This window comes from Salvelinus alpinus, chromosome 33 (assembly GCF_045679555.1).
Source record: "Salvelinus alpinus chromosome 33, SLU_Salpinus.1, whole genome shotgun sequence".
NCBI classification, from domain to species: domain Eukaryota; kingdom Metazoa; phylum Chordata; class Actinopteri; order Salmoniformes; family Salmonidae; genus Salvelinus; species Salvelinus alpinus.
The window spans coordinates 28,873,298-28,898,052 of NC_092118.1; the positions used below are offsets into that span (position 1 = coordinate 28,873,298).

Sequence of the window (24,755 nt, forward strand, 5' to 3'; positions counted from 1 at the left end):
TCAGTTGTTCGAATCCCCGAGCCGGCTAGGTGAAAAATCTGTATGTGCCCTTGAGCAAGGCACTTAACTATAATTGCTCCTGTAAGTTGCTTTGGATAAGAGTAACTGCCAAATGACAACAAACATGTACAAATCTGATCTGTCAAATCTATGGCAGTTTTCTAAAATGAGCTCTAGCATATGACTCCACCCTGCTGTCTGTCCCCTAAATAAGGGGATGAGGAGATGAGGTGTCCAGGCCCAGGCTGGCATGGTGGTAACTGCATCCTGTGAGTCTGGCTGAGACATGGCCACTGACGGTAGAGAGAGAGAGAGCAGAGTCAACACCATCTGGCCCACCATACACACTCCAGCCCCACCGAACCTCACCGAGCGCCAGAAAGATGATTGCTAACAGCGTGATTATGGCTCTATTAGATTAGCCTAGCATTGTTTACGGGCTTGTGGGTTTGCCCGTGCCAAGTGTACCTACCACTACCCTCAGAGAGAGAGAGAGAGACTGAGAGGAGCAGAAGGAGGTGAGGGGAACTGTTCAGCAGCTGCTGTAAGAGTCCATTGCTCATTGCCTCGTGTCAGCCTATTCAGGGTGAAGTCTGAATGAATAGAGGAGAAGAATATGAATCCTTCAGAGAGGATGCCTGTTTGTCACTCACTGTGGTATAATTGGGCACATCCTGTAAGCACACACACACCCAAATGGTGTATCGTCCTCGTTTGCATGAGTAAGTAAGACACAGTTCATGTAACAATTCCTACATAATATTATGAGGCTCATACAGTATCACTTGCATATTCATATCCACATGTCGCTTAACATTTAGACTAAATGGCCCCATTTAAACATCTAAAGTCATTCCAGCCAAGCCTCATTCCCTACTAATGACTTAACAACAGCAGCAGTTGCCCTCAACTGAGGATGTGATACATACAAGCATCTCTACCCTGGGAATATATGTGTGTGTGAGGGGGAATGCCCTGATAGCCACACGCCCAAAATCCTCCAGGACTGCTCTTTTCTGCTCTGCTCCCATGCCGTGCCTTGGTCATATCAGTAACAGTCCAATGGCCACTCTATACAACTCCTGCCTGACAGTATGAAAATCTGATTTGGGGTCAATTTCAGTAAATTCAGGAAGTAAAATAATTCGAATTTTAGTTTACTTCCTGACTGGATTGAAATGGAATCGACCTCAACCCTGATAAAAAAAAATACAGCTTTATTCCAATCCACCGCCACTGATTCTGCCCACTGCCACTGATTGTTTTAGCTCTAATTAGCACCATGCTAGGGAATGAAGACATGATCACAGAAGTGGTGTGATTAGCCAAGCTCACTGTATGCCAGGCCCAGTGCATGGGGAGCAGTGAAAGGTGTAGAAGAGGACGAGCCAAGTTTCCATTCTGGCTGGAGCTCTGGCATCGTTTCTCCTGTCTGTCTCCCACTGCTAATAGAGGGAGGGAACAGTGGGTCTGGGAAAGAGCTATGTATAAGATTTTATCCATGTGTTTTCTTTCATTAACTTGAAATTTGATACTGTTGTATGGAGTCTTCTAATATATAGTCGACCCCTTCATTGCCCTCTGAATAGAGTTGCTTTACTAATCCTCTCACTGATATGCCTGAGAGACAAGTAACCAACTCAAAGAGCCTCAGTGTCTTTCTGTCTTAATGCAGTCTCTGTTCTGTTCACACTCTTCCGCCTCCACTGCCCCGGTCCACCAAACCCAGGATGGGTTTAGAAACTGGTTCACTACATTGCATTGATGCGGTTATATATGTTAAATAGCACCCCCTACTGGCAAATAGAAGGAACATCAGTCAGCATACAGTCAGCTGGTACAGTAAGATCTTTGAAAGAATTAAATGGTGAATACAAACCTGTGTCCATACACAAGTACTTTCTCCCTGTCTTTGGTGTACTAACACTGACTCAAGTCCCTCTCTCCTCCTCCTCTTTCTTCTATCCCTCTCTCCTCCTCCTCTCTCCTCTATCCCTCTCTCCTCTATCCCTCTCTCCTCTATCCCCTCTCCTCCTCCTCTCTCCTCTATCCCTCTCTCCTCCTTTCTCCTCTCTCCCTCTCCCCAGGTCTAACTGGTTGAAGCCGTGCTGTGGGCGGAGGGTAGCCCTGTGGCAGGTGTGTCTGCTCAGTGCAGGCTTCAACTGTTTCCTGGTGGCCCTGGTCATCCTGGTGGTGGTCTTCTTGACCCTGGAACTCCTCATAGACACCAAGCATCTACAATGTAACTATCTTTCCCATTGACAGTAAAGGAGGATCCTTATACACTGTGTTCTAGTGACTGTAGAAAGTTAGACTTGGGTAGTCCTGTGCTTCCTTGATCCTGTGACCCATGTTTTGGGATTACAGCCCATAGAGACAATTATCATGATGCTGCATTAACATGCGTTCCAACCTGTTTTATAAACATGATTACATTTCTTACCAAAGAGAGGAAAGTACGGCGACTAAAAGGCCCATATGAGAGAGAAACAGCATTGCCAACCGGGATAGTAAATTAGTCTATGAACTGGTCTCTATTCAACAGCACTGACTGTCTGGGCAGGTGTCATCATCGCATTACATTACGGACTGTAAGCCAAGGTTACGTCCCGAATGGTATCCTATCCCCTATATACTGCACTACTTTTGACCAGAACCCTTTGTGCCCTGATCAAAAGTAGTGCACTATACATGGAATAGGATACCATTTGAGACGCACATCAAGAGACAGGTCTGTATTGACAGATGATTCTCTCTCTGCTCTGGGGACTACAGGACACCAGTCACAGATGCATTACCATAGACTCCGACTGTCCTGGCTGTCCTGTTGCCAGCTCTGGAAAGACACATGGAGGGAGTAGGACGGAGGGAAGGAGGATGGGGGGGAGATGGAGAGCTACAGGGAGATAAAGGGAGGGATAAATGGGCTGATGGACTGATGGATGGGGAAGGAGAAGTAGAGCGGGAGCATTCACAACACTGCTAGATGGAAATGAGGATTAGTGGTAAAAGGCATGATGTAATATCAATGCACCATTCTTCTGCCAGATTTTGAGAAAAAATAAATATGGCTGGACAGATGTAGACATTCACAGGACATGGTAGTGTTGCTCTTGATTCCATTAAGAATAAGCGTTCAAAGTGGAATCATCCTTTAAGATACACATTTTTCTCTTTTGTTATTTATTCCAGTTGCCAATGCTATTCAATTTGCCAGCGTCATCCATTGGATCAGCCTTGCCATCCTTTCACTCTTCTTCACTGAGGTAATGACACACACACACACACACACACACACACACACACACACACACACACACACACACACACACACACACACACACACACACACACACACACACACACACACACACACACACCCACACACACACCCACACACACACACACACACACAGGTGTCAGAGGGGAATGGTATTCAAGGTCTATATATTAAAAACGAAACTATAGTTACTGTAACTATAGAGACCTTGACTTATTAAATGGTCATAATAATAATATTTTTCCTATCCACCAATCAGAGAATGTCCCTCTCTGCTTCTCTCTTACAGTGGAGCCGTTGTTGTCACAATGTGCTACTGTATGATGAATGAGACAGGCCACTTTTACATTGTCACCCTTTCATCATGATTAGATTGTAACTATCATTTTCCTTTTCAAAATAAAGGACTCTCCCAACCCTGATTCAAATGTAACTATATCATCCTCCTTTTCAAAATAAAGGACCCTCCCAACCCAACACTAGTGTGTGTTACTGTACATACAGTAGATGTATGTAATGGATCAGGTAAGATCAGACAACTAGGAGGGCCATTGTACAGTGTGCAGGATCAATATCCTTTTCCCACATTCTAATTGATCGAAAGAAAGTAAAAAGTACCCTTCAAAGATACAGTTGAAGTCGGAAGTTTACATACACTTAGGTTGGAGTCATTAAAACTTGTTTTTCAACCACTCCACACATTTCTTGTTAACAAACTATAGTTTTGGCAAGTCGGTTAGGACATCTACTTTGTGCATGACACAGTCATTTTTCCAACAATTGTTTCCAGACAGATTATTTCACTTATAATTCACTGTATCACAATTCCGGTGGGTCAGGAGTTTACATACACTGAGTTGACTGTGCCTTTAAACAGCTTGTAAAATTCCAGAAAATGATGTCATGGCTTTAGAAGCTTCTGATAGGCTAATTGACATCATCTGAGTCAATTGGAGGTGTACCTGTGGATGTATTTCAAGGCCTACCTTGAAACTCAGTGCCTCTTTGCTTGACATCATGGGAAAATCAAAAAATAAATCAGCCAAGACCTCAGAAAAAGAATTGTAGACCTCCACAAGTCTGGTTCATCCTTGGGAGCAATTTCCAAACACCTGAAAGTACCACGTTCATCTGTACAAACAATAGTACGCAAGTATAAACACCATGGGACCACGCAGCCGTCATACCGCTCAAGAAGGAGACGCATTCTGTCTCCTAGAGATGAACGTACTTTGGTGCGAAAGGACTTTGTGAAGATGCTGGAGAAAACAGGTACAAAAGTTACTATATCGACCGGAAAACGAGTCCTATATCGACATAACCTGAATGGCCGCCATAAAAAAGCCAGACAACGGTTTTCAACTGCACATGGGGACAAAGATCGTACTTTTTGGAGAAATGTCCTCTGGTCTAAACAAAAATATAACCGTTTGGCCATAATGACCATCGTTATGTTTGGAGGAAAAAGGGGGAAGTTTGCAAGCAGAAGAACACCATCCCAACCGTGAAGCACAGGGGTGGCAGCATCATGTTGTGGGGGTGCTTTGCTGCAGGAGGGACTGGTGCACTTCACAAAATAGATGGCGTCATGAGGAAGGAAAATGATGTAGATATATCGAAGCAACATCTCAAGACATCAGTCAGGAAGTTAAAGCTTGGTCGCAAATGGGTCTTCCAAGTGGACAATGACCCCAAGCATACTTCCAGAGTTGTTGTAAAATGGCTTAAGGACAACAAAGTCAACAAAGTATTGGAGTGGCCATCACAAAGCCCTGACCTCAATCCCATAGAACATTTGTGGGCAGAACTGAAAAAGCGTGTGCGAGCAAGGAGGCCTACAAACCTGACTCAGTTACACCAGCTCTGTCAGGAGGAATGGGCCAAAATTAACCCAACTTATTGTGGGAAGCTTGTGGAAAGCTACCTGAAACGTTTGACCCATGTTAAACAATTTAAAGGCAATGCTACCAAATACTAATTGAGTATGTAAACTTCTGACCCACTGGGAATGTGATGAAAGAAATAAAAGCTGAAATAAATCATTCTCTCTACTATTCTGACATTTGACATTCTTAAAATAAAGTGGTGATCCTAACTGACCTAAGACAGGGAATTTTTACTAGGATTAAATGTCAGGAATTGTGAAAAACTGAGTTTAAATGTATTTGGCTAAGGTGTATGTAAACTTCCGACTTCAACTGTATATGTTACTTTCTGTGACCATGTAGAAAAGGAAGGCTTGAGTCAAAGAAAGCCTACATTCACAGCAGCAGTATAAAAATGGAGACTGTAACTTGTCCTGTCTTTTTTTGTCCATATTCAAATGACGTTTCAGAATGTGTTGTAGATGTGTTGAAACCTGAGGGGAGTGAGAATATTTTGCATATCATGGGAGAGGTTGTATTTGTCTTTTTTCCTCCCCTTCCATCCTTTCTCGCTCTCCCTCTTTTCACAGACTGTCTTCAGGATTGTAGTCCTTGGGATTTGGGACTATATTGAGAACAAAGTAGAGGTAAGATAAATTACGTAAGCTTCATAGCAAGTAATGAAAATATAATAACTTTCCCTCGAGAAATCATGAGTTTTATCATTGAACAATTTTTTTCCCACAAATCAATTCACATTACAGTTGTTAACTGTTAAATGCTGCCAAAAAGTCTGCGTGCATTGTAATCTTCCTCATATAATAAACATCAATGTAATATCTCCTAATGACCGTGTATAATATCTCCTAATGACAGTGTGTAATATCTCCTAATGACAATGTGTAATATCTCCTAATGACAGCGTGTAATATCTCCTAATGACAGTGTGCAATATCTCCTAATGACAGTGTGTAATATCTCCTAATGACAGCGTGTAATATCTCCTAATGACAGCGTGTAATATCTCCTAATGACAGCGTGTAATATCTCCTAATGATAGTGTGTAATATCTCCTAATGACAGTGTGTAATATCTCCTAATGACAGTGTGTAATATCTCCTAATGACCGTGTATAATATCTCCTAATGACAGTGTGCAATATCTCCTAATGATAGTGTATAACATCTCCTAATGACAGCGTGTAATATCTCCTAATGACAGTGTGTAATATCTCCTAATGACAGCGTGTAATATCTCCTAATGACAGCGTGTAATATCTCCTAATGACAGTGTGTAATATCTCCTAATGACAGTGTGTAATATCTCCTAATGACAGCGTGTACTATCTCCTAATGACAGTGTGTAATATCTCCTAATGACAGTGTGTAATATCTCCTAATGACAGTGTGTAATATCTCCTAATGGCAGTGTGTAATATCTCCTAATGACAGCGTGTAATATCTCCTAATGACAGTGTGTAATATCTCCTAATGGCAGTGTGTAATATCTCCTAATGACAGCGTGTAATATCTCCTAATGACAGCGTGTAATATCTCCTAATGACAGTGTGTAATATCTCCTAATGACAGTGTGTAATATCTCCTAATGACAGCGTGTAATATCTCCTAATGACAGTGTGTAATATCTCCTAATGACAGCGTGTAATATCTCCTAATGACAGCGTGTAATATCTCCTAATGACAGTGTGTAATATCTCCTAATGACAGTGTGTAATATCTCCTAATGACCGTGTATAATATCTCCTAATGACAGTGTGTAATATCTCCTAATGACAATGTGTAATATCTCCTAATGACAATGTGTAATATCTCCTAATGACAGTGTGTAATATCTCCTAATGACAGTGTGTAATATCTCCTAATGACAGCGTGTAATATCTCCGAATGACAGCGTGTAATATCTCCTAATGACAGTGTGTAATATCTCCTAATGACCGTGTATAATATCTCCTAATGACAGTGTGTAATATCTCCTAATGACATTGTGTAATATATCCTAATGACAGTGTGCAATATCTCCTAATGACAGTGTGTAATATCTCCTAATGACAGTGTGTAATATCTCCTAATGATAGTGTATAATATCTCCTAATGACAGCGTGTAATATCTCCTAATGACAGCGTGTAATATCTCCTAATGACAGTGTGTAATATCTCCTTATGACAGCTTGTAATATCTCCTAATGACAGCGTGTAATATCTCCTAATGACAGCATGTAATATCTCCTAATGACAGTGTGTAATATCTCCTAATGACAGTGTGTAATATCTCCTAATGACAGCGTGTAATATCTCCTAATGACAGCGTGTAATATCTCCTAATGACAGTGTGTAATATCTCCTAATGACAGTGTGTAATATCTCCTAATGACAGCGTGTAATATCTCCTAATGACAGCGTGTAATATCTCCTAATGACAGTGTGTAATATCTCCTAATGACAGTGTGTAATATCTCCTAATGACCGTGTATAATATCTCCTAATGACAGTGTGTAATATCTCCTAATGACAATGTGTAATATCTCCTAATGACAGTGTGTAATATCTCCTAATGACAGTGTGTAATATCTCCTAATGACAGTGTGTAATATCTCCTAATGACAGCGTGTAATATCTCCTAATGACAGCGTGTAATATCTCCTAATGACAGTGTGTAATATCTCCTAATGACAGTTTTATCATTGAACAATTTTTTCCCCCACAAATCAATTCACATTACAGTTGTTAAATGTTAAATGCTGCCAAAAAGTCTGTGTGCATTGTAATCTTCCTCATATAATAAACATCAATGTAATATCTCCTAATGACAGTGTGTAATATCTCCTAATGACAGTGTGTAATATCTCCTAATGACAGTGTGTAATATCTCCTAATGACAGTGTGTAATATCTCCTAATGACAGCGTGTAATATCTCCTAATGACAGCGTGTAATATCTCCTAATGACAGCGTGTAATATCTCCTAATGATAGTGTGTAATATCTCCTAATGACAGTGTGTAATATCTCCTAATGACAGTGTGTAATATCTCCTAATGACCGTGTATAATATCTCCTAATGACAGTGTGCAATATCTCCTAATGATAGTGTATAACATCTCCTAATGACAGCGTGTAATATCTCCTAATGACAGTGTGTAATATCTCCTAATGACAGCGTGTAATATCTCCTAATGACAGCGTGTAATATCTCCTAATGACAGTGTGTAATATCTCCTAATGACAGTGTGTAATATCTCCTAATGACAGCGTGTACTATCTCCTAATGACAGTGTGTAATATCTCCTAATGACAGTGTGTAATATCTCCTAATGACAGTGTGTAATATCTCCTAATGGCAGTGTGTAATATCTCCTAATGACAGTGTGTAATATCTCCTAATGACAGCGTGTAATATCTCCTAATGACAGCGTGTAATATCTCCTAATGACAGTGTGTAATATCTCCTAATGACAGTGTGTAATATCTCCTAATGACCGTGTATAATATCTCCTAATGACAGTGTGTAATATCTCCTAATGACAATGTGTAATATCTCCTAATGACAGTGTGTAATATCTCCTAATGACAGTGTGTAATATCTCCTAATGACAGTGTGTAATATCTCCTAATGACAGCGTGTAATATCTCCTAATGACAGCGTGTAATATCTCCTAATGACAGTGTGTAATATCTCCTAATGACAGTTTTATCATTGAACAATTTTTTCCCCCACAAATCAATTCACATTACAGTTGTTAAATGTTAAATGCTGCCAAAAAGTCTGTGTGCATTGTAATCTTCCTCATATAATAAACATCAATGTAATATCTCCTAATGACAGTGTGTAATATCTCCTAATGACAGTGTGTAATATCTCCTAATGACAGTGTGTAATATCTCCTAATGATAGTGTATAATATCTCCTAATGACAGTGTGTAATATCTCCTAATGACAGTGTGTAATATCTCCTAATGACAGTGTGTAATATCTCCTAATGACAGTGTGTAATATCTCCTAATGACAGCGTGTAATATCTCCTAATGACAGTGTGTAATATCTCCTAATGACAGTGTGTAATATCTCCTAATGACAGTGTATAATATCTCCTAATGACAGCGTGTAATATCTCCTAATGACAGCGTGTAATATCTCCTAATGACAGCGTGTAATATCTCCTAATGACAGCGTGTAATATCTCCTAATGACAGCGTGTAATATCTCCTAATGATAGTGTGTAATATCTCCTAATGACAGTGTGTAATATCTCCTAATGATAGTGTATAATATCTCCTAATGACAGTGTGTAATATCTCCTAATGACAGCGTGTAATATCTCCTAATGACCGTGTATAATATCTCCTAATGACAGTGTGTAATATCTCCTAATGACAGCGTGTAATATCTCCTAATGACCGTGTATAATATCTCCTAATGACAGTGTGTAATATCTCCTAATGACAGTGTGTAATATCTCCTAATGACAGTGTGCAATATCTCCTAATGACAGCGTGTAATATCTCCTAATGACAGTGTGTAATATCTCCTAATGACAGCGTGTAATATCTCCTAATGACGGTGTGTAATATCTCCTAATGACAGCGTGTAATATCTCCTAATGACAGCGTGTAATATCTCCTAATGATAGTGTATAATATCTCCTAATGACAGTGTGTAATATCTCCTAATGACAGCGTGTAATATCTCCTAATGACTGTGTATAATATCTCCTAATGACAGTGTGTAATATCTCCTAATGACAGCGTGTAATATCTCCTAATGACCGTGTATAATATCTCCTAATGACAGTGTGTAATATCTCCTAATGACAGCGTGTAATATCTCCTAATGACAGTGTGTAATATCTCCTAATGACAGCGTGTAATATCTCCTAATGACAGCGTGTAATATCTCCTAATGACAGCGTGTAATATCTCCTAATGACAGCGTGTAATATCTCCTAATGACAGCGTGTAATATCTCCTAATGACAGCGTGTAATATCTCCTAATGACAGTGTGTAATATCTCCTAATGACAGCGTGTAATATCTCCTAATGACAGCGTGTAATATCTCCTAATGACAGCGTGTAATATCTCCTAATGACAGTGTGTAATATCTCCTAATGACAGTGTGTAATATCTCCTAATGACAGCGTGTAATATCTCCTAATGACTGTGTGTAATATCTCCTAATGACAGTGTGTAATATCTCCTAATGACAGTGTGTAATATCTCCTAATGACAGCGTGTAATATCTCCTAATGACAGCGTGTAATATCTCCTAATGACAGCGTGTAATATCTCCTAATGACAGTGTGTAATATCTCCTAATGACAGTGTGTAATATCTCCTAATGACAGTGTGCAATATCTCCTAATGACAGCGTGTAATATCTCCTAATGACAGTGTGTAATATCTCCTAATGACAGTGTGTAATATCTCCTAATGACAGTGTGTAATATCCCTTATTGACAGCGTGTAATATCTCCTAATGACAGTGTGTAATATCTCCTAATGACAGTGTGCAATATCTCCTAATGACAGTGTGTAATATCTCCTAATGACAGCGTGTAATATCTCCTAATGGCAGCGTGTAATATCTCCTAATGACAGCGTGTAATATCTCCTAATGACAGTGTGTAATATCTCCTAATGACAGTGTGTAATATCTCCTAATGACAGCGTGTAATATCTCCTAATGACAGCGTGTAATATCTCCTAATGACAGTGTGTAATATCTCCTAATGACAGTGTGTAATATCTCCTAATGACAGCGTGTAATATCTCCTAATGACAGCGTGTAATATCTCCTAATGACAGTGTGTAATATCTCCTAATGACAGTGTATAATATCTCCTAATGACAGCGTGTAATATCTCCTAATGACAGCGTGTAATATCTCCTAATGACAGTGTGTAATATCTCCTAATGACAGCGTGTAATATCTCCTAATGACAGCGTGTAATATCTCCTAATGATAGTGTGTAATATCTCCTAATGACAGCGTGTAAATCTCCTAATGATAGTGTATAATATCTCCTAATGACAGTATGTAATATCTCCTAATGACAGCGTGTAATATCTCCTAATGACCGTGTATAATATCTCCTAATGACAGTGTGTAATATCTCCTAATGACAGCGTGTAATATCTCCTAATGACCGTGTATAATATCTCCTAATGACAGTGTGTAATATCTCCTAATGACAGTGTGTAATATCTCCTAATGACAGTGTGCAATATCTCCTAATGACAGCGTGTAATATCTCCTAATGACAGTGTGTAATATCTCCTAATGACAGTGTGTAATATCTCCTAATGACAGCGTGTAATATCTCCTAATGACAGCGTGTAATATCTCCTAATGATAGTGTATAATATCTCCTAATGACAGTGTGTAATATCTCCTAATGACAGCGTGTAATATCTCCTAATGACTGTGTATAATATCTCCTAATGACAGTGTGTAATATCTCCTAATGACAGTGTGTAATATCTCCTAATGACAGCGTGTAATATCTCCTAATGACAGTGTGTAATATCTCCTAATGACAGCGTGTAATATCTCCTAATGACAGTGTGTAATATCTCCTAATGACAGTGTGTAATATCTCCTAATGACAGTGTGCAATATCTCCTAATGACAGCGTGTAATATCTCCTAATGACAGTGTGTAATATCTCCTAATGACAGTGTGTAATATCTCCTAATGACAGTGTGTAATATCCCTTATTGACAGCGTGTAATATCTCCTAATGACAGTGTGTAATATCTCCTAATGACAGTGTGCAATATCTCCTAATGACAGTGTGTAATATCTCCTAATGACAGCGTGTAATATCTCCTAATGGCAGCGTGTAATATTTCCTAATGACAGCGTGTAATATCTCCTAATGACAGTGTGTAATATCTCCTAATGACAGTGTGTAATATCTCCTAATGACAGCGTGTAATATCTCCTAATGACAGCGTGTAATATCTCCTAATGACAGCGTGTAATATCTCCTAATGACAGCGTGTAATATCTCCTAATGACATTGTGTAATATCTCCTAATGACAGCGTGTAATATCTCCTAATGACAGCGTGTAATATCTCCTAATGACAGCGTGTAATATCTCCTAATGACAGCGTGTAATATCTCCTAATGATAGTGTGTAATATCTCCTAATGACAGTGTGTAATATCTCCTAATGATAGTGTATAATATCTCCTAATGACAGTGTGTAATATCTCCTAATGACAGCGTGTAATAACTCCTAATGACCGTGTATAATATCTCCTAATGACAGTGTGTAATATCTCCTAATGACAGCGTGTAATATCTCCTAATGACCGTGTATAATATCTCCTAATGACAGTGTGTAATATCTCCTAATGACAGTGTGTAATATCTCCTAATGACAGTGTGCAATATCTCCTAATGACAGCGTGTAATATCTCCTAATGACAGTGTGTAATATCTCCTAATGACAGCGTGTAATATCTCCTAATGACGGTGTGTAATATCTCCTAATGACAGCGTGTAATATCTCCTAATGACAGCGTGTAATATCTCCTAATGATAGTGTATAATATCTCCTAATGACAGTGTGTAATATCTCCTAATGACAGCGTGTAATATCTCCTAATGACTGTGTATAATATCTCCTAATGACAGTGTGTAATATCTCCTAATGACAGCGTGTAATATCTCCTAATGACCGTGTATAATATCTCCTAATGACAGTGTGTAATATCTCCTAATGACAGCGCGTAATATCTCCTAATGACAGCGTGTAATATCTCCTAATGACAGCGTGTAATATCTCCTAATGACAGCGTGTAATATCTCCTAATGACAGCGTGTAATATCTCCTAATGACAGCGTGTAATATCTCCTAATGACAGTGTGTAATATCTCCTAATGACAGCGTGTAATATCTCCTAATGACAGCGTGTAATATCTCCTAATGACAGCGTGTAATATCTCCTAATGACAGTGTGTAATATCTCCTAATGACAGTGTGTAATATCTCCTAATGACAGCGTGTAATATCTCCTAATGACAGTGTGTAATATCTCCTAATGACAGCGTGTAATATCTCCTAATGACAGTGTGTAATATCTCCTAATGACAGCGTGTAATATCTCCTAATGACAGCGTGTAATATCTCCTAATGACAGTGTGTAATATCTCCTAATGACAGTGTGTAATATCTCCTAATGACAGTGTGCAATATCTCCTAATGACAGCGTGTAATATCTCCTAATGACAGTGTGTAATATCTCCTAATGACAGTGTATAATATCTCCTAATGACAGTGTGTAATATCTCCTAATGATAGTGTATAATATCTCCTAATGACAGTGTGTAATATCTCCTAATGACAGTGTGTAATATCTCCTAATGACAGTGTGTAATATCTCCTAATGACAGCGTGTAATATCTCCTAATGACAGCGTGTAATATCTCCTAATGACAGTGTGTAATATCTCCTAATGACAGTGTGTAATATCTCCTAATGACAGTGTTTAATATCTCCTAATGACAGCGCGTAATATCTCCTAATGACAGCGTGTAATATCTCCTAATGACAGCGTGTAATATCTCCTAATGACAGCGTGTAATATCTCCTAATGACAGCGTGTAATATCTCCTAATGATAGTGTGTAATATCTCCTAATGACAGAGTGTAATATCTCCTAATGATAGTGTATAATATCTCCTAATGACAGTGTGTAATATCTCCTAATGACCGTGTATAATATCTCCTAATGACAGTGTGTAATATCTCCTAATGACAGCGTGTAATATCTCCTAATGACAGTGTGTAATATCTCCTAATGACAGTGTGTAATATCTCCTAATGACAGTGTGCAATATCTCCTAATGACAGCGTGTAATATCTCCTAATGACAGTGTGTAATATCTCCTAATGACAGCGTGTAATATCTCCTAATGACAGTGTGTAATATCTCCTAATGACAGCGTGTAATATCTCCTAATGACAGTGTGTAATATCTCCTAATGACAGTGTGTAATATCTCCTAATGACAGTGTGCAATATCTCCTAATGACAGCGTGTAATATCTCCTAATGACAGTGTGTAATATCTCCTAATGACAGTGTGTAATATCTCCTAATGACAGTGTGTAATATCCCTTATTGACAGCGTGTAATATCTCCTAATGACAGTGTGTAATATCTCCTAATGACAGTGTGCAATATCTCCTAATGACAGTGTGTAATATCTCCTAATGACAGCGTGTAATATCTCCTAATGGCAGCGTGTAATATTTCCTAATGACAGCGTGTAATATCTCCTAATGACAGTGTGTAATATCTCCTAATGACAGTGTGTAATATCTCCTAATGACAGCGTGTAATATCTCCTAATGACAGCGTGTAATATCTCCTAATGACAGCGTGTAATATCTCCTAATGACAGCGTGTAATATCTCCTAATGACAGTGTGTAATATCTCCTAATGACAGCGTGTAATATCTCCTAATGACCGTGTATAATATCTCCTAATGACAGTGTGTAATATCTCCTAATGACAGCGTGTAATATCTCCTAATGACAGTGTGTAATATCTCCTAATGACAGCGTGTAATATCTCCTAATGACAGTGTGTAATATCTCCTAATGACAGCGTGTAATATCTCCTAATGACAGCGTGTAATATCTCCTAATGACAGCGTGTAATATCTCCTAATGACAGTGTGTAATATCTCCTAATGACAGCGTGTAATATCTCCTAATGACAGCGTGTAATATCTCCTAATGACAGTGTGTAATATCTCCTAATGACAGTGTGTAATATCTCCTAATGACAGTGTGCAATATCTCCTAATGACAGCGTGTAATATCTCCTAATGACAGTGTGTAATATCTCCTAATGACAGTGTGTAATATCTCCTAATGACAGTGTGTAATATCCCTTATTGACAGTGTGTAATATCTCCTAATGACAGTGTGTTATATCTCCTAATGACAGTGTGCAATATCTCCTAATGAGAGTGTGTAATATCTCCTAATGACAGCGTGTAATATCTCCTAATGGCAGCGTGTAATATCTCCTAATGACAGCGTGTAATATCTCCTAATGACAGTGTGTAATATCCCTTATTGACAGTGTGTAATATCTCCTAATGACAGCGTGTAATATCTCCTAATGACAGTGTGTAATATCTCCTAATGACAGCGTGTAATATCTCCTAATGACAGCGTGTAATATCTCCTAATGACAGCGTGTAATATCTCCTAATGACAGCGTGTAATATCTCCTAATGACAGCGTGTAATATCTCCTAATGACAGTGTGTAATATCTCCTAATGACAGCGCGTAATATCTCCTGATAGTGTGTAATAGAGGTTGACCGATTATGATTTTTCAACGTTGATACCGAAAACGATTATTGGATACCGATTAATCGGGCGATTTTTATATATATATTTGTAATAATGACAATTACATCAATACTGAATGAACAATGAACACTTTTATTTTAACTTAATATAATACATAAATAAAATACATTTTGTCTCAAATAAATAATGAAACATGTTCAATTTGGTTTAAATAATGCAAAAACAAAGTGTTGGAGAAGAAAGTAAAAGTGCAATATGTGCCATGTAAAAAAGCTAACGTTTAAGTTCCTTGCTCAGAACATAAGAACATATGAAAGCTGGTGGTTCCTTTTAACATGAGTCTTCAATATTCCCAGGTAAGAAGTTTTAGGTTGTAGTTATTATAGGACTATTTATCTCTACCATTTGTATTTCATATACCTTTGACTATTGGATTTTCTAATAGGTACTTTAGTATTGCCAGCCTAATCTCGGGAGTTGATAGGCTTGAAGTCATAAACAGCGCAATGCTTGAAGCATTGCGAAGAGCTGCTGACGAACGCAGTAAAGTGCTGTTTGAATGAATGCTTATGAGCCTGCTGCTGCCTACCACCGCTCAGTCAGACTGCTCATCAAATCATAGACGTAATTATAATAACACACAGAAATAAGAGCCGTAGGTCATTAATATGGTAAAATCCGTAAACTATTATTTCGAAAACAAAACGTTTATTCTTTCAGTGAAATACGGAACCGTTACGTATTTTATCTAAAGGGTGGCATCCATAAGTCTAAATATTCCTGTTACATTGCACAACCTTCAATGTTATGTCATAATTACGTAAAATTCTGGCAAATTAGTTCACAACGAGCCAGGCGGCCCAAACTGTTGCATATACCCTGACTCTGCGTGCAATTAACGCAAGAGAAGTGACACAATTTCCCTAGTTAAAATAAATTCATGTTAGCAGGCAATATTAACTAAATATGCAGGTTTAAAAATATATACTTGTGTATTGATTTTAAGAAAGGCATTGAAGTTTATGGTTAGGTACACATTGGTGCAACGACAGTGCTTTTTTCACGAATGCGCTTGTTAAATCACCCGTTTGGCGAAGTAGGCTATGATTCAATGATAAATTAACAGGCACCGCATCGATTATATGCAACGCAGGACAAGCTAGATAAACTAGTAATATCATCAACCTTACCGTGGCTCCTTGCTGCACTCGGAGAACAGGTAGTCAGCCTGCCACGCAGTCTCCTCGTGGAGTGCAGTGTAATCGGCCATGATCGGTGTCCAAAAATGCTGATTACCGATTGTTATGAAAACTTGAAATCGGCACTAATTAATCGGCCATTCCGATTAATCGGTCGACCTCTTGTGTGTAATATCTCCTAATGACAGTGTGTAATATCTCCTAAGTCTGTGACAGTGTGGCATGTGATGTGTGTGTGTGTTTGTGTGTACACATGCCTGCATGTGTGGGCATGTGTGTGTGTGCTTGCGTGTGTGTGTGTCTGTGTGTCTGCTCCCTGCAGGTGTTTGACGGGGCAGTCATCGTGTTGTCCCTGGCTCCTATGGTAGCCTCCACGGTAGCCAACGGCCCCAGCAGTCCCTGGGACGCCATCAGCCTCATCATCACCCTGCGCATCTGGAGGGTCAAGAGAATCATCGACGGTGAGACTGAGGGTGGAGCAGACCAGACGCTCCCTTATGTCCCTGCTTCCCCTGTCTGTCTGTCTGTCGGTCTGTCTGTCTGTCTGTCTGTCTGTCTGTCTGTCTGTCTGTCTGTCTGTCTGTCTGTCTGTCTGTCTGTCTGTCTGTCTGTCTGTCTGCCTCCTCTGTCTGTCTGTCTGTCTGCCTCTGTCTGCCTGCCTGTCTGTCTGTCTGTCTCCCCTGTCTGTCTGTCTGTCTGTCTGTCTGCACCCCCTGTCTGTCTGTCTGTCTGTCTGTCTGTCTGTCTGTCTGTCTGTCTGTCTGTCTGTCTGTCTGTCTGTCTGTCTGTCTGTCTGTCTGTCTGTCGGTCGGTCGGTCGGTCGGTCGGTCGGTCGGTCGGTCGGTCGGTCGGTCGGTCGGTCGGTCGGTCGGTCGGTCGGTCGGTCGGTCGGTCGGTCGGTCGGTCGGTCGGTCGGTCGGTCGGTCGGTCGGTCGGTCGGTCGGTCGGTCGGTCGGTCGGTCGGTCGGTCGGTCGGTCGGTCGGTCGGTCGGTCGGTCGGTCGGTCGGTCGGTCGGTCGGTCGGTCGGTCGGTCGGTCGGTCGGTCGGTCGGTCGGTCGGTCGGTCGGTCGGTCGGTCGGCGGTCGGTCGGTCGGTCGGTCGGTCGGTCGGCCGGTCGGTCGGTCGGTCGGTCGGCGGTCGGTCGGTCGGCGGTCGGCGGTCGGCGGTCGGCGGTCGGTCGGCGGTCGGTCGGTCGGCCGGTCGGTCGGTCGGTCGGCCGGTCGGCCGGTCGGTCGGTCGGCCGGTCGGCCGGTCGGCCGGTCGGCGGTCGGTCGGTCGGTCGGTCGGTCGGTCGGTCGGTCGGTCGGTCGGTCGGTCGGTCGGTCGGTCGGTCGGTCGGTCGGTCGGTCGGTCGGTCGGTCGGTCGGTCGGTCGGTCGGTCGGTCGGTCGGTCGGTCGGTCGGTCGGTCGGTCGGTCGGTCGGTCGGTCGGTCGGTCGGTCGGTCGGTCGGTCGGTCGGTCGGTCGGTCGGTCGGTCGGTCGGTCGGTCGGTCGGTCGGTCGGTCGGTCGGTCGGTCGGTCGGTCGGTCGGTCGGTCGGTCGGTCGGTCGGTCGGTCGGTCGGTCGGTCGGTCGGTCGGTCGGTCGGTCGGTCGGTCGGTCGGTCGGTCGGTCGGTCGGTCGGTCGGTCGGTCGGTCGGTCGGTCGGTCGGTCGGTCGGTCGGTCGGTCGGTCGGTCGGTCGGTCGGTCGGTCGGTCGGTCGGTCGGTCGGTCGGTCGGTCGGTCGGTCGGTCGGTCGGTCGGTCGGTCGGTCGGTCGGTCGGTCGGTCGGTCGGTCGGTCGGTCGGTCGGTCGGTCGGTCGGTCGGTCGGTCGGTCGGTCAAGAATGGTCCACCACTCAAGGGACATCCAGCCAACTTCACACAACTGTGGGAAACATGGGCCAGTATCCCTGTGGAATTGCGCTGACGAATTGAGGCTGTTTTGAGGGCAAAGGGGGGGGGGCAACTCAATTTTAGGAAGGTGTCCTTAATGTTTCCGCCTCAGTGTAAGAGCTACATAGAATCTGAAATACTGTACATATAGTTTGTACTAGTATTTTTGCCAATACAGGTGAAGTGAACTAATTTGTCAGCTCTGCATGCTAAATAGGATAGTAGCATTTTGAGAAAGTAAGTTAAAATCCAACACTAGTCATATCAGAAAATGGTGCAGTGATCATGATGTGGTACATCTAAATCATGTTAACTTGTTTTTATACTTCAACAGAAGAAACGCCCAACGGCACTGATTCATTCTGCAGCAATTCAATCACTATAGAGAACAACTTAGTCCTTCACATTCCTTCACAGTATCTGTCTCCAGGCGTGTTCGTTTACATGTGTTTGAGTGATTGAGTTGGGCAGTTAGGCAGCCAGCCACACTCAGCAAGAACATCAAACTCACACCTATACAGTAAGTGCAGGAGTGGAGAGCAACATCGATTACACACCAAGAAATATGTAATAAGATAGAATACATTCTTTCCTCTTTCACTGAAAAAGTATCAGATAGATGAATGGTGGGAGAGAAAGAGAGAAAGACAAGGAGAGAGAAGGGCAGAGAGAGAGGGAGGGGGAGAGAGTGAGATGGTGAGAGAGAGAGAGGTGTGGAGGGGGAGAGAGTGAGATGGTGAGAAGAAAAGAGGGAGGGAGGGGAGAGAGAGAGAGAGACAGAGAGAGAGAGGTGTGGAGGCCAGGGGCTTTGCACTTGGCCTGAGCTGAGAGGAGAGGTGAAAGTGGAAAAGGCTCTTGTGACAGAGGTGCTGTGGAATCAACCATGGTGTGAATTACACTGCTGCTTGGCATGTCCTGCCACGCCAGCAGCTGTCAGCAGTCACGCACGCAAGCAAGCACGCACGCACGCACGCACGCACGCACGCACGCACGCACATGCTTATTATAGCCATGCACAAATTGGGCAGCTAATAATCCCCACTTCAGATTCCCCTTGGTGAATGTGAATTTGGCTGTGCCTGCCTGCCCCCTCTGCTCTGCTCCCTTCCCCTTGTTAAGTGTGAGTTCTGCTGTGCCTGTCTCCCCCCTTTGCTCTCCCCGGCCCTGAGTTCCGCTGTTTCATCCTCTCCCCTCTGCTCTCCCTCCCCATGCATTCTGCTGTGCTCTTCCGGCCCGCCCCCTCTGCTGTCTCCCTCCCTCTTCCTGGTGTTCACATCAACAGCTCTATTAATAGGCTATGGGAGAGCAGAACAGAGCAGAGCTGCTGTAGAGAGATGGCTGCAGGCACTGCCTGCTGTCAGTAGTTCACTAGTAGGTCTCCTCTGCTGTAGAGGGCTTGGTTATTCACTCTGCTGCTTCCCAGTCTGTATGGCCTAGTAATGTGGCCCTACTCAGGAGAGTCAGCAGTAGCAGGAGAGCAGCTGTGCACTGAGGTCACTGTGTAGAACAGAAGAGGGGATATGACTCAGCTGAAGTCAATACCAGAGCATGTGGACTTCTATGTCTTGTATGTTTAAATATCACATGTATTGGAGGTGCTCATGAATACGTATAATATGTTTTGTATGGCTCTGAGGCCAGGCTGTGTGTGCATGTGTTTGGTTTTGAGTGAAGATATGGTCTAATCCTGTCTCTTTCGCTCCCTTGTCTCTTCCCTCTCTCTCTGTCTTCTCTCTGTCTCCTCTCTCTGTCTCCTCTCTCTTTATCTATCTCCTCTCTCTGTCTCTTCCCTCTCTCTGTCTCTTCCCTCTCTCTCTCTGTCTCTTCCCTCTCTCTCTCTGTCTCTTCCCTCTATCTGTCTCTTCCCTATCTGTCTCCTCTCTATCTCTTCTCTCTCTGTCTCTTCCCTCTCTTCTCTCTCTCTCTCTTTGTCTCTTCCCTCTCTGTCTCCTCTCTCTCTATCTGTCTCCTCTCTATCTGTCTGTCTCCTCTCTATCTATCTCTTCCCTCTCTGCCTCTTCCCTCTCTCTATCTCTGTCTCTTCCCTCTCTCTATCGCTGTCTCTTCCCTCTCTCTATCTCTGTCTCTTCCCTCTCTCTATCTCTGTCTCTCCCCTCTATCTCTGTCTCTCCCTCTCTATCTCTGTCTCTTCCCTCTCTCTATCTCTGTCTCTGTCTCTTCCCTCTCTCTATCTCTGTCTCTTCCCTCTCTCTCTGTCTCTTCCCCCTGTCTCCTCTCTCTATCTGTCTCCTCTCTATCTCTGTCTCTCCCCTCTATCTCTGTCTCTCCCCTCTATCTCTGTCTCTTCCCCCTGTCTCCTCTCTCTGTCTCTCTCTCTATCTGTCTCCTCTCTATCTCTGTCTCTCCCCTCTATCTCTGTCTCTCCCCTCTATCAATTCAATTCAATTCAAGGGGCTTTATTGGCATGGGAAACATGTGTTAACATTGCCAAAGCAAGTGAGGTAGATATTATACAAAAGTGAAATAAACAATACAAATTAACAGTAAACATTACACATACAGAAGTTTCAAAACAATAAAGACATTACAAATGTTATATTATATATATACAGTGTTGTAACAATGTACAAATGGTTAAAGCACACAAGTTAAAATAAATAAGCATAAATATGGGTTGTATTTACAATGGTGTTTGTTCTTCACTGGTTGCCCTTTTCTTGTGGCAACAGGTCTCTATCTGTCTCCTCTCTATCTCTGTCTCTCCCCTCTATCTCTGTCTCTCCCCTCTATCTCTGTCTCTTCCCTCTCTCTCTGTCTCCTCTCTCTGTCTCTCTCTCTATCTGTCTCCTCTCTATCTCTGTCTCTTCCCTCTCTCTCTGTCTCTTTCCCCTGTCTCCTCTCTCTATCTCTCTCAATTCAATTCAATTCAATTCAATTGACTTTATTGACATGGCAAGTTATTATTACTTACATTGTCAAAGTATACATATCGAAAAATTTTAATAAAATATATATGTATATATATACACAAAATATATATATATTTATATATAAATAAATGGTGGGACTAACAGTAATAATAATAGTAGTAGTGGACATGGGATTACCATTAATAACAGCTACAACAACAATATTAATCAGAACAACAATACATTAAAGCAACAGTAGTAGACCAGTGTCAACATGACTGAGAAGACACATGACCTGGTACGAAAGACAAAACAAAACTAAGCTAAATGGGAAATATTATCAACATTACTTTGCATTTTTCACTGGCTGTCCCTCAGGCTGTGGCAGGAGGACACATATTTGGCTGCCAAAACTGCACATTTTGGCTTTTCACCCAACAAATATTTGAATTTTTTTTCATCTTTTATAGTTTCAAATTCTTTGTATTGAATTATAATTTTGGGAAAGAAATATGCTCTTAGGTCTGAGTATTTGTCACAGTGTAGTAGGAAATGCACTTCTGTCTCTACCTCTCCCCTGGAGCAGAGTGAGCACAGCCTGTCCTCCCTGGGCAGCCAGGTTTGTCTGTGACGACCGGTCTCTATAGCCAGACTGTGCTCACTGAGTCTGTACCTAGTCAATGTTTTCCTCAGTTTTCTATCAGTCACAGTGGTCAGATAGTCTGCCACCATGTACTGTCTGTTTAGAGCCAAATAGCATTGAAGTTTACTTTGATTTTTTGTGGTGTCTTTCCAATAGGTTATATATTTTTCTTTTTGTTTTGTGATGATTTGGTTGGGCCAGATTTTCTGAGGGCTGTCCCGAGGCTCTATGGGGTTGGTTTGGGTTGGTGAACTGAGCCTCAGAACCAGCTGGCTGAGGGGACTCTTCTCTGGTTTCATCTCTTGACATTGTAGAGCTGTGTGATGGAATGTTTTAGGGTCACTTGTTTTTAGATGGTTGTAAAATTTGATGGCTCTTTTTTCTATTCGAATGAGGAGGGGATATTGGCCCAATTCTGCCCTACATGCGTTATTTGGAGTTTTTCTTTGTACTTGCAATACAGTCTTGCAAAACTCTGCATGCAATACTTCAATTGGATGTTTGTCCCATTTAGTAAATTCATTATTAGAGAGTGGACCCCATACTTCACTGCCATATAGAGCAATTCTCTCTCTATCTGTCTCCTCTCTATCTCTGTCTCTCCCCTCTATCTCTGTCTCTCCCCTCTATCTCTGTCTCTTCCCTCTCTCTATCTGCACTGATTATTGCACTTTTACATTTAATTTGAAAACATGGCTCAAATTTATACAAACCTGTACACATGAGTTGTCTGTGGTTCCTCATATGTAAGATGACAGTTGATTATAGTGTTTTTATTACAAATAAGTTATTGTTGTTGGAATGATGATATCTCTACTTTTATCCAATGTAAAAAAACACTTTCAAATGTTGCTACATAAGACCGATTTGAGCTGGTCACATATATTATTGGATGTAATCTATTGGTATGTTGTATTGTTTTAGTGGGTATGTGTATTGTGACTGTGTAAAGGTCCTTACCTGTCCTGGGACTACAGGTAAAAATTATATTTTGGCTAACCCCAGCACATTTACATGGATGTTGCATTATTGTAATATTGATGTTGATTAATGTGCATTGTCCCCTATAAATAAATACATATCAAATGTTTCTTCCCTCTCTCTATCTGTTTCTTCCCTCTCTCTATCTGTTTCTTCCCTCTCTCTATCTGTTTCTTCCCTCTCTCTATCTGTTTCTTCCCTCTCTCTATCTGTTTCTTCCCTCTCTCTATCTGTTTCTTCCCTCTCTCTATCTGTCTCTTCCCTCTATCTGTTTCTTCCCTCTCTCTATCCGTCTCTTCCCTCTATCTGTCTCTTCCCTCTCTCTATCTGTTTCTTCCCTCTCTCTATCTGTTTCTTCCCTCTCTCTATCTGTTTCTTCCCTCTCTCTATCTGTTTCTTCCCTCTCTCTATCTGTTTCTTCCCTCTCTCTATCTGTTTCTTCCCTCTCTCTCTCTGTTTCTTCCCTCTCTCTCTCTGTTTCTTCCCTCTCTCTATCTGTTTCTTCCCTCTCTCTATCTGTTTCTTCCCTCTCTCTCTCTGTTTCTTCCCTCTCTCTATCTGTTTCTTCCCTCTCTCTATCTGTTTCTTCCCTCTCTCTCTCTGTTTCTTCCCTCTCTCTCTCTGTTTCTTCCCTCTCTCTCTCTGTTTCTTCCCTCTCTCTATCTGTTTCTTCCCTCTCTCTATCTGTTTCTTCCCTCTCTCTCTCTGTTTCTTCCCTCTCTCTATCTGTTTCTTCCCTCTCTCTATCTGTCTCTTCCCTCTCTCTATCTGTTTCTTCCCTCTCTCTATCTGTTTCTTCCCTCTCTCTATCTGTTTCTTCCCTCTCTCTATCTGTTTCTTCCCTCTCTCTATCTGTTTCTTCCCTCTCTCTATCTGTTTCTTCCCTCTCTCTATCTGTTTCTTCCCTCTCTCTATCTGTTTCTTCCCTCTCTCTATCTGTCTCTTCCCTCTCTCTATCTGTCTCTTCCCTCTCTCTATCTGTTTCTTCCCTCTCTCTATCTGTCTCTTCCCTCTCTCTATCTGTCTCTTCCCTCTCTCTATCTGTCTCTTCCCTCTATCTGTCTCTTCCCTCTCTTTATCTGTCTCTTCCCTCTCTCTATCTGTCTCTTCCCTCTCTCTATCTGTCTCTTCCCTCTCTCTATCTGTCTCTTCCCTCTCTCTATCTGTCTCTTCCCTCTCTCTATCTGTCTCTTCCCTCTCTCTATCTGTCTCTTCCCTCTCTCTATCTGTCTCTTCCCACTCTCTATCTGTCTCTTCCCTCTCTCTATCTGTCTCTTCCCTCTCTCTATCTGTCTCTTCCCTCTATCTGTCTCTTCCCTCTCTCTATCTGTCTCTTCCCTCTATCTGTCTTTTCCCTCTCTCTATCTGTCTCTTCCCTCTCTATTTGTTTCTTCCCTCTCTATCTGTTTCTTTCCTCTCTCTATCTGTCTCTTCCCTCTCTTTATCCGTCTCTTCCCTCTATCTGTCTCTTCCCTCTCTCTATCTGTCTCTTCCCTCTCTCTATCTGTTTCTTCCCTCTCTCTATATGTCTCTTCCCTCTCTCTATCTGTTTCTTCCCTCTCTCTATATGTCTCTTCCCTCTCTCTATCTGTCTCTTCCCTCTCTCTCGCTGTCTCTTCACTCTATCTGTCTCTTCCCTCTCTCTATCTGTCTCTTCCCTCTCTCTATCTGTTTCTTCCCTCTCTCT

General features: G+C 41.8%; 1 protein-coding gene across 1 annotated transcript in view; it reads left to right on the forward strand.

The window, feature by feature from the left end:
* The window catches only part of LOC139563282 (transmembrane protein 266-like), a 79,119-nt gene that overhangs the window by 36,017 nt on the left and 18,347 nt on the right, over positions 1-24,755 (forward strand). The window contains exons 4-7 of the mRNA XM_071381830.1: positions 2,088-2,242; positions 3,193-3,266; positions 5,736-5,792; positions 17,022-17,160. Coding sequence (XP_071237931.1) covers positions 2,088-2,242; positions 3,193-3,266; positions 5,736-5,792; positions 17,022-17,160 — 425 coding nt within the window. The remainder of the gene's footprint in view (positions 1-2,087; positions 2,243-3,192; positions 3,267-5,735; positions 5,793-17,021; positions 17,161-24,755) is intronic.